General features: G+C 38.7%; 1 protein-coding gene across 1 annotated transcript in view; it reads right to left on the bottom strand.

Moving 5' to 3' along the window:
• Nucleotides 1-5,199: 5,199 nt before the first annotated feature.
• LOC123958227 (uromodulin-like 1) overlaps nt 5,200-11,530 on the bottom strand; it is a 6,982-nt gene continuing 651 nt past the window's right edge. Inside the window, exons 2-4 of the mRNA XM_046031483.1 lie at nt 10,090-10,246; nt 8,711-8,840; nt 5,200-5,660 (exon numbers count right to left, since the gene is read on the bottom strand). Coding sequence (XP_045887439.1) covers nt 5,473-5,660; nt 8,711-8,840; nt 10,090-10,246 — 475 coding nt within the window. The 3' untranslated portion in view covers nt 5,200-5,472. The remainder of the gene's footprint in view (nt 5,661-8,710; nt 8,841-10,089; nt 10,247-11,530) is intronic.

The raw sequence follows: 11,530 nt of genomic DNA, 5'->3' as shown, positions 1-11,530 counted from the left end.
GTCTCACACGGTGAAAGAGAAATTCGTTGAACATGGATGTGGAGTCACATACATACCAGATCTGTGGGAGGAGCTGAGGCGCAGAACTTGTTTGCACTGCAATGTTGCAAATCTTGTTTGAAGCTGCCAAGACTAGTTGCATAGCTTTCAGCCTTCCAGACATACTGTGTGACTTTTACCTCCAATACCGAGACTGACCCACATCCATCTGAAAGAAAAGCTAAGCGATTCCCAAGAAATGTATGGATTCAGCACAAACAGAGTGTCAGTTAGGATAGTTGATATGAAAGATATGTCAATTGTGGGTCTGTATGTACAGTAAATGAACTGCCTAATGAACCATTCACTTCTGTCAAACTGCACTTTAACAAGGCACTTAACCCCCAGCAGCTCCAGTGGAACGGCTCAGTAGTCTATACCACCATTACTGTGTGAGAGTGTGTGTGTGTGTGTGTGTGTGTGTGTGTGTGTGTACAACCTATGCTAGTAACATCTACATACTGTAACATAACTTGATTAATTAGAAGAAAACAAAAACAGAAATAAGGTTAATTTATGACAAGTCTGGTCATGTCCTGGAAATAGTTTTACACTTTGGAAAATACACTTATTCACTTCCTTGCTTAGCAGGAAATCTGGAAATATGGTGAAATAGCTAGCCTGGCTCTATCCAAAGGCAACAAAATCTGCCTACTAGGACCACTAAAGCTCATCACATTGTGGTTTTAGAGGGGATTATGTGTTATCTATTTCTAAGCCTAGCACAGTAATTTCCTGGGACCGTTGTCACTTTGAGGCAGCCAGCAGAGACTCCAAGAAATCACCTTTCCCGGCCAAGAAATCTGGCCCATTATAATGGATTTTGTTACCTTTAGACAGAACACGGCTGTTTAACCCTGTTTTTGTGTGAAGATAAGCTAACCCACTGTTGTCTATATATTCATTTTTACCATGAGTGGCATCAATAACAAATCTACTGTAACAAGACAGCAAATCCCAAAATATCAAACTATTCCTTTAAAGTGTAGCTCTTTTTCAGAAGGTTTCTTTGTACTGATTTCTCTGTGACTGGAAGTGATATCAAAGTGATTCCAAGTTGTTAAAATAAAGTTTTCCATACCAATGTGCAAACACATTAATATTACTTTGTTCTTATCATGCAGTGTCATGTAACAATACCAAAAAAATTAAGTTAAAACAGGAAGATTCAAACCAAGTCAAAATAATCCTATTCATAGAACATGTTGTACTTTTTCATCACTTAAAGCCGTAAATTGGTTTGTAAATTGCCTTAAATTGTGTTGAATATGTACCTGAATACTTTGTTGGCAAAGCTCAAGCATTTGTTAAGCATCTGTAAAGTATCTACTGTGAGACTAGACTCATCTCTCTAAATAATTGCTTACTGGCTGGTTTTCCCTGCTCTGTTTAAAACATAGAGAAAACAAAATGAGATTAAAAGCTTTTGAACTGATCTGTGTGTGGAGGCTTATTGTTTTCAACTGACACGAAGAAAGGAATTGTTTCGTTTGCATTACGTTTTTTGTCAAGGAATTTATTGCTTTCTACCTTGACTTCCTGTTAGACCTCGAAATTGTGGAATTCGTCTTTCTGCGTCTTTCTGCATCAGCAGTGTGTGTCTTTCTGTGTCAGCAGTGTGGTATTTGAGAGGAAAGATTTAAACTGCCTGGCTTATGTGAAGGGATTAGGGTAATAGGAAACTCATTCAAGAAGATGAGGAAACAAAGATGTCCTCTATCTCCTTCCATTTTATCCGGACCTGCTGTTCTGTTTTATAGGCTCATTAGTTATATTTTACCACCACTCAGCCCCCTTTACGGCTGAATTTGTCTAGGGATATGTTCTGATGTTATAGAAAGAGATGAACTCAGATAAATACATTTATAGACATGCACACGCATATTTATATAAATTGTTCCTGTGTGCCACTAGCTTTGGGAGTCATTTAAATATTTGGGCCATCTCTCTTGGGTTTCTTCATTCATTGCAGATAGCACATTTAGATTTAATATGGTTCCTGCTGAGAGCATGATGCAAATCTCCACCACAAACTCACAATTGTGTGCAATCCTCACCGGGCAGCCGCCCATCATTGTCTCTGGCTTTCTCTATAGCTTTTATAAACTCTTAATGTAATGTGATCCATTAAGATTTCACTCCATATTGTATGTCTCATGAGAGAGCAACTACAGGTCACGATTTTTCCTGTCATATCTTCCCTTCTTCTATGCTCTGAAGTGGCTCATTGTTCAGGCTTTCATTTCAAAGAGGAGTTTAGAAATTTTTATTAATAATTCCACTTCAATAGGATTTTCCCCTCCATGCTTCTTTTAAATCTATTGGCTCACCCTGCAGGGCTGTGGTAGGGAACGCATGCACATCTGTGGGATGATTTGCATTTAGAAATCTCCCATGGCCTGTATGTCTGTTATATACATATTATTGCGAGATTTTCTGTGATTACAGAGTACTAGTATTACTTTGCAGCACTGTGGTTCATTATGCTGTACGGTGTGCTGTCATTAGGTTTTTAGCTAAAATTTGAGAAGACAGCAGAATAACCAATCTTTAAAACATCAAAGGGCATCAATATTAATACAGCGTCAGTTTTGTTTTTGAATGCTTTTCTCCCCACATACGTTATACAGTGGCATTAAAACTTGTTACTATCACACATATTCACAGAATCTGCGCTGTTTGTGGTGTTTTTAGTGGGCGATACTCTGCAGAACTACTTGATACACAATGCTCTCCTTAACACCCCAAACCTATCCATCTATCTATGTATGCGGGCATTGTACTAAATGAATTTAACATTCACTGACAGCCATAGTTTCATGCTTCACTAACTCACACTATTATTGAGGACAGACTCATGGATTGATGTTCCAATGAAAAGCAGGCGCTCGTGATCAGATTCCTGATAGGCTACCTGAGGGGAGAAGTCTGTCTTCATTGATGGAACCCACATCTCGCAGCTCAGCCAATCGCATTAACAGGCTCCACCACACTGGGTAAGTTGACTGGCTAGAGCCAACAGCTTTTCCATTGCCCCTCATGTTCTCTAATAACTAACAGGCTTAACTCCAGTGTCTCTGATCCATATTCTGTGAGCATAGAAAGTGCCATACATAACCAAACCAAATGAAAGAGTGGGGGGCATCGAGGTGGACAGGTTGTCTAACCTGCTATGTGCTGTGATAAATGCTGGAGAATGTAAGCTGTGTGTTTTAGACTGGAAATTAATTGGTTCTGTGTATCTCTGAAGAGCATTGAACGCTTTTTAATCAAATCCTTATCTTATGCAGATATTTTACCACTTGTATTCCCACAGAATTACAAACATGCAAGGTACGTGAGAGACCGCAGGAACATGGTGTATTGTAATCTAGTCACTAGAGTCACAGGATTTACAGGATTTACTTGTGATTGGAAAAAGATTGTAATATGATAATCAGTGTTGGGAAGGCTACTTTCAAAATGTGATAGGTTACCGATTACAAGTTACCCTATTTAAAATGTAATAGTAGTGTAACTATTTCAATTATTTTATCAAAGCAATGTAACATATTACATTTAATTACTTTTTGATTACCTTCTAAATTTCTAATGAATATTTTTAACTGTTAACTTTTTTCAAAAGACAGTTTGAGAGGCAATTTAACTGGCAGATGGGTGGCGCTTCAAATTCAAACATGAGAACCCATCAAAAGCATCAGAATCATGTCAAACTTTACTAAACGGCTGTTGCTGGAAATGGCAAAGGAAGACATTGTGCACACGAAAAACATGTAAAGCAACAAAATGAATATTATTCATCTTAGCTTTTTACAGAAAATATTCAGATGTAATCCCCAATGTAATCATGGACATTTCAACTGTAATTTAATTACCCATTTTTCCCAGTAACATTTTTTTATAATTAAATCACGTAACTAATCACTGATAATATAAATTTCTCTTGTGCGCACTGGTCCACATCTGGGTATCTAATTTAGAATCCTTTGAAATGTAAACCTCACTTAGCAGTATCTGTTTTGATTTCTCTGGATATATTTTTAGGGATAAACTTTGTCTGCTGCGTGGACGTTTATATAAAGAATATTCATTCATTTCCGTGGTCATGAGGCAAAATATCTCCGAATCCCTATTCTGCCACCAAAATAGCATTTTGTTGCTGGTAGCAACACCTGCTGTGCTATAGCAGTTAAAGGGATAATTCAGGATTATTTTTTACTTTCTCACCTCCACAAACCTGTCCAATCACTGCATGAAGTAGGTGTGAATGTTGGCTTGTCAGTTTCAGAAAGTCACAGAAATTGACAGACGCAGGCCGCCCAATTCTGACATTGGAAAGGTGTGGAAGGAGGGGTGTTTCCTACCAACGACCATCCGACAAACAGTATACTGCCACCTTCGGTCTATATTTTTGTGAAAAGGGTTTCCTTTCTACTGTATGAATTCTTGTTAATGGAACGTCTTTGTTTTGAGATTTGCAATCACTATCACTGAATTTGTTGTCCAGTACTGTTTTCATTGTTTCACAATTGCTACCAGTGAAAACCTCAAAAGCCAACTGCTGCCTTCAACCTTTTATTGAAAGTGTGTTTAGCTCTCTGAAAAGCTGTGCACCTACACACATAGTGAGATCACAGTGTTGATAGTGTTAAAAGTAAATGTTTTTTCACTGATAACTTAAAAATGGATGAAGATATATGATGTGAGAACTAATGCGCAAAATAGACAGCTTTTGCATTATGTATCATTTCATTGTAATGATTAAGGATTCAGACTAGTGAATTAACTTTCTTTACAGAAGAACTGTTATACATATTTATTCGATTCTTAAATGGTAGACAATGACTATACATTTGACACTATTTGTCATATCATAATAAGATATACTGGAGCAATATGATAAGTCATTTTGATTGGACATTTAAAAAGAAAGCCAACGTCACAGAGGGTTCTTCATGTATTCTTGCAATAATACATTACCTTTTTCCTAACCCAGACATTTTCCTTCAACAGTCTATCACAGGAGCTTAAAAAATAACTATCAAGCCACGAATGCATAGATTATTTTAAACCAGTATTAATGAGCAATCAATCTCAAAGTCAGATACAAAGAGTATTGATTTGTTGACACTGAGGGAAAATAAAAGGTATCAGAGTAGATTTTCTATTTGAGGATGGTGTTTATTTCCAGTGAATGATAATAGACTGCTCGTGGTTAAGTGTGGAATTCAACTGCAACAGCTGTGTCACCTATGAGAGGAGGTGTAAATTGGATTGCTTCTCATCATCTAGTCTGGCCTATACCGGCTGACTGGCCGCCTCTGCTCTATGGATAATATGATTGACTGCTCCACTGTCTGTTGACTAATGTAATTGTCGGCTGCTATTTTGGTGAGGACGTGATCAGTGTAATTGGCAGTGGTTCCTCCTTGGTCACGGTAGGATCAAGTCACCTCCTGGGCGCAGACAGCCACAGCAGGCTCGTGGCGGCGCTGCCGAGTGGAGCAGCCAGATTGCCCGGCGACGGTAGGCCAGCCACACCAGCAGCAGTGTCACTGTGACCACTGAGGAGCCAGCCACCAAGCTAACAATGACCAGAACCAAGTCCAGCTCTGATGGGTCTGAAAATACAACAAAGAAATAATCTGACATTACGCTACAGTGATAAGTTTTTCGGAATTGTTAAAACTCTAAACCCCACTCTCTGAACCAAATTCTTAAGTTCAGGTAGTTAGACACTGGCTGAATCCAGCACACCAGAGGGTTTTTCCACCGTTACCTGGAAAGGGACACGGTTGCATGTGATGTGAACAAAGTCCTCTGGCCGGACCCAGCATAAAGACGTGATGCTGAGGCAGAATGAATCTCTCATTGACTTTGATTATGCAGCTGTGCAACATTTTTGGGTGTAATGTGCTTTTCATTTAGAGTTCTCTTTACAACTGCTTACACTAACACTTTTTTCAAAATACTACACACAATTCTCTACCTAAGACACAAAAATCCAACAGGAAGTGACCTGCTTTCCTTTTCCAAACAACCAATCAAAATGCTACACTTCTTCACCAGGGGCGAGTACAATCTCAAAACGTTTTGCACCGGTTTGCAACATTTTCGGATTGAACAACATGCTTCCTTGCAACGTTGTGCAACATTCCGCATTGGGCTTCGAGGTTTTCTCCTATTTGGTGGGCGTGTCATAGGTGTTACCCAATCAGCTGCTACAAGTTTGTAAACACAACGGTGTTATGAAGGCAGGGAAATGCAGTGTGCTTGCGTACACAACAGGGTGTTCGAGGCAACAACGTTTCCGTTGAAAAAAAAAAAAAAAAAAGAAATCACAAAAAACACACGTTTTGCCGGTACTGAACTCTCCCCAGGTCATGCAGCCACTCCTCACATGTGCAGACACTAAATGCTTTACTGATCAATAACTAATCACTACTTTAGTATACAGTAAACCTATACATAGATCAAAGGTCAGATTTCCTGTTTTGAACAATGGATGCCAACAATGGACAGAGAGCAAGGAGAGTAGGAGGGAGAGGCAGGGGACGACAACGAGGACAAGTTCAAGGAGGAAGAGTTTGAAGAGGAGGAGGACGATGGCAAAGAAGAGAAGGAAAGAGAACCATCAATGATGAGATCAGGGCCACACTTATTGATCACGTGATGAACCACAGGTTGACAATGAGAGAAGCCAAACTAGAATTGCTTTACAGTGGGATCCATAATTTGAACCTTCAGAAATTAGAACAGGTTGCAACAATCAGTGCAGTACAGTACTGTAAATATAAATTTTTGGCAATAAAGGTAGAAATTATACTTTTGGTTTACATATGGTTTCCTTTCCTTGTATGCTGCTGGATACAACACTGTGCTACTGTTACAACTGTAATGTTTTGCCAAAAATATATGTGCTGTTTCATTGGTGTTTACAGTGTACTTCCCAGCACATTTTAGCAGATTACTTTCACTCTACAACATTGTATGGAATTGTACACAAAACCCTATGAAAGACAAAAGGACTTTAGATTTAGAACAACTGTGTGGCATGGCATATCCAAAAATGTAATATTAAAAGTGTTTGTGATTTGATGCAAATGCTTTATTGTGAGAAATGTGTATGGCATTGTGAATGGAGTGTTTTATTATGAAGGACTTATGAGGCATTTTGCATTTTGTGTGTGCAGTTTACTTGCAGTGCCTATAGTCTATAATATTTCACTGTACTACAGTTTTTCTCCATTACTTAAACACTATAAGCAGGCTTTTGAACTAAAAGAGAGAAAGCACTAACATTCAACATTGTTCAATCAATCAGCACAGGTTGAGCTCAATTAGCACACAGATACCAAGGTGGAAACAAACAGTCAAAATTGATAACACACCAGAGTCAGTACATTCAGTTTTGGAACAATGGATCCAGAGAAATCTGTAGGAAGAGGTAGAGGACACCAGAGAGGAGGAGGAGGAAGAGCAGTATCAAGAGGAGCAGGGGTGAAGGAAGAGGAACAGTAGGAGTTGGAGGAGGTGGGATAGGAGTAAGATGAGGAGGAGGTGGAGCAGGAGTAGGGCAGAGGAGGGAGGAGGAGGTAAAGAAGGAGGTGGAGAAGGTAGAGGGAGGAGGAGTAGGAGGTGGAGAACAAGAATTTCTGGCCTGTTTCAGACCAAAGACAGGATGCTGGGGCAGAATAATTTCTTGTTTGGTGTGTTGTACTGTACAGCACACTGTGTTGCAGCATGTGTTTTTGAGGGCTTGTGTGTTATGTCTGAGTTTTTCAGCAAGATTGAATGGTTTTGAGTGGAGAGCTTCATTTAGACCTGAAAATAGGATTTTTGGGGAATTGGTTGAGAAGTTGTGGATTTGTGTTTAGTGTTTTGAGAAGGAGAGGCATAGTTTCAAGAAATGTGTTTAAGCAATCGAGAAGAACTGTAAGTTGTGATTACTATACTTTTTTAAATTTGCAAAATGGATTTCCTATACACACAAAAAAAGAGATATCTTTTGTCAGTAACCACATGCCCTGGAGGCTGTGTTCTCAATTTTTCGAGGTAGTGTCTAATGAATGCGCTATAGTGTTTATATATTTACTGGCTGTGTTTATGTTCTGAAAGCATTGTTTGACTTTGCCAGAACAGTCAGAGGTTTTGTGAATGTAGTTTAAACATTAGGTTTTGTGTTTAAAGTTTTGAGAAAATGGGTGAAGGTTTCAAGAAATGTGACTTAGCAATTTTGTAAAACTGTAATGGAGAAAAAACCATCCACTGTCACCCTGCCTGCTCTGACTTGCAAATGTCTCTGATAGTGTGGAGTAGCTTCTTTTACACTGTAAAATGCTCCCTTTAAGAATTTTTTTTTTGTAAAATAGAAGATAATTTATAAAGGGAACATTCTACAGTTTTGCAAATCCTTGTGAAACAGAAAGTATCTGCAATTAATTTTGACCTGAATAGAATAGATGTGCGTGTGAAAATAGAGTACAGCTTTCCACGATAAACCCATGGATTGATTTGGACACAGTGAGTCACTAATCAATATGGCTCTTCTCCTCACATACTATAGATAAATGGCATGGTCATCGCTCATTTCCTGTCCTGCAGCATCTTCCGTGCATGCTCTGTTATCGCCAGTTGATCGTTTTTGTTTTAAGGCACAGCTAATAATTACCTATCTCCTCCGGGACAGTAGAATTCTTCACGTCTTTCAACATGGGACCAAAGGATATACGATTCCTGAGATTGGTGACAACAGCCTCTGGACCCTCTAAGGAAAATGCACTCCTCTGCTGAAGGCACTGCTTTAAAAAGACAAGGGAAATATGTCGCATGTGAGTATGAAAAATGATGAAGTCACAAACAGGTAATTAACTTTTTGGAAGAAGGATGGTGTTCATGATTATCATTGAAAATCGAGGGAACAATGCACAGAAGTAGTAATTGAAATAGTACAGGTGCACGTCTCTGATAAATATGGCCCAAATCTGTTTTCCTTGTGGTATTTTTGGGGGGATAAAAGGGCAGGAGAAGAAACATCTGTTTCAAATAGAGAGCTGGAAATAGGATTTTAGCTTGAAAGCAACACTCTCTCTTTTAATCTAAGCGGCCCACTCTGAGTTGGAGCAGTTCAAAGAAGGTAGTTGAAATATAATATATAGCTCTTATGTAAATGAAATGTGTCAGGAAAATATGTAGCCTGACATCAAGTGCCAAGAAAGAAACACAATTTCAAGGAACGATGGATGTACACAAAGAAATGTTGCGGATTATGTGGAAAAACATGACAGTTCACACTCTAAGTATATATGTCTTGTTATAGCAATGCATTTTCAACATCAGTAAACCAGCGCAAGCACCTATTATGGCCGTTACCCGCCGCAAAAAGCAAACAAACAAATACTAGTCTTTGCAGTACTAGAAAACAGGGCAGACACTAGAAACATCATCAAGAGAAGAGAAGAAGTGCTCCGCAAAGGGAAACATCACAATGAGTCTCCAGAGTTTATCCTTTGTTTCAGCTCTCCCCTCTCATGTGTAAATGTCAGATGACTCAGTTTTTCCCATTAAATCAGGGACCACATTCCCACAACAGGAGACAGCAGTCGGTATAAGCATGCTATGCTACTCTGCAAGTGTTATTCTGAAACTTCTGTTCTTCTGTTCCTACATAATGACATGATGGATATTTAAGTTTGCGTGTCTTTGGCTGTCAGTCTCAGTCATACTAGGTAGAGCTCCCTCTCTTCACATTTAGAAAGCGCTTTCTGTACCTCTGGCGGGATATTTTAATTATAATACACCTTCCTTGTATCTCTTGCTTGCAAATATTAATTCCTCTCCTACTTTTTCTATCGTATTTGGCCATATATTAATTTACCTCTTCTCCAGTTCCTCACCCACCTTAGTCACCCGTCTTGTTCATCTCCCCAGCCCATTTACATCAACTTGTTTTCACAGTGTCACACCCCTTGACACTAAATTTAAATCACTCTCAGCTGCTCATTCTCTTATCCTCTCACGTTCATTACACTGCACCCACTGCAGCCTTACCCTTTCACAGTCAGAGCCGTTCCTCAGGCAGACACTGAGATCGCAGTGTAGGTACACTACTGAGTAATTAATCATTTGGAACAGACTGATGGTGAAGCTGGCACTGGTTGACAGGGCACTGGGCAGCAGTGTGATCCCCGCTGGTTCCGCTGCTAACCTGAGGCGGCAACACAAACACACAGTATAACCTTATCAGAGTAATTTTCCCTTGAAGGAAATAGTCAAATGTTTAAGCAGAAATGGTAAAATTTAAAATATCTTGTAGGTAAAGATGTCAATACAGCTGCCAACAGCCTTTGAATCCGTAGTGATCAATAAACATGAAAGCAGGAAAAAAAGCACAGACTAGCTATCTATTAATCATTTCTATTGAATTTGGTTGAAAGCTTATGAGAAAAGATATCATGTTAGATAAAGGTCAGCTTTCACTTTATGTTGCTGTCAGATTAGCATCATTACTCATGGTGCATAATGTTAATAGGTTGTCTATTTAAATTTAGCATTAGCATCTGGAATTTATTTACCAGTATGCTAATGTTTGGCTAGTTTACTTAGCATCTAAGGAGAGATATGTAATGATTTTAGGCTGACATTGAATGTTTAGCCATTGTCATTCATCCCACCTAGAAGAGATACAAAGTGTTTACATACACTGTATAACAGCCAGCCTATTCACATTTTGACATATTTTAGAGGTTGTGCATTTATACGACTGCTTCTCTCAATGTGCGGGAGTACAGTGAATTTCCATCTATCTGAGATGCTGGCTCACGGAGATAACACCATCATCCTGCAACAGTCCTCTGTTTACTGAGCAGAGAATATTCAGCTCTTAAAAATGGACCTGCAACTTCCTGGATTGATATGAATTATAGAAGCACTCTTTCTCTAGTAAACACATTTGTAAGCAATGACAGTCTGGCCAGGCTGTGTGAAGGCAGTTAAAGATGAATGGAAGTATTTCTATAATGTTTATAAAAACCAAAAGTCAGGTTTTGCCATTCATTTTGAAAACCTCAGTCCAATTTCAACCATATTAGGCAGCATATGAAATAAAAACACCTGCTATTAAAGACTGAGGGCTTGTTTATTTTCATGAAATGCAGTCCAGATGGCTTCCCATAGATCAGTAAATGTACTGTAAATTTCCCACTGTGTTACTGCTGTATTTGCTGACTCTGCATATCTATATTTAGTTTTTAAACTACAGGAAAATACAGGTGCTGGTCATATTAGAATATCATCAAAAAGTTTATTTATTTCAGTAATTCCATTCAAAAAGTGAAACTTGTATAATGTATACATTCATTCCACACAGACTGATATATTTCAAGTGTTCATTCCTTTTAATTTTGATGATTATAACTGACAACTAATGAAAACCCCAAAATCAATATCTCAGAAAATTAGAATATTGTGAAAAGGTTCAATATTGAAGACA

The sequence above is a fragment of the Micropterus dolomieu genome, linkage group LG19, assembly GCF_021292245.1.
Source record: "Micropterus dolomieu isolate WLL.071019.BEF.003 ecotype Adirondacks linkage group LG19, ASM2129224v1, whole genome shotgun sequence".
Taxonomy (NCBI): domain Eukaryota; kingdom Metazoa; phylum Chordata; class Actinopteri; order Centrarchiformes; family Centrarchidae; genus Micropterus; species Micropterus dolomieu.
Note: the sequence above shows the minus strand (reverse complement) of the source record. Positions and strands in the feature narration are given on the sequence as shown.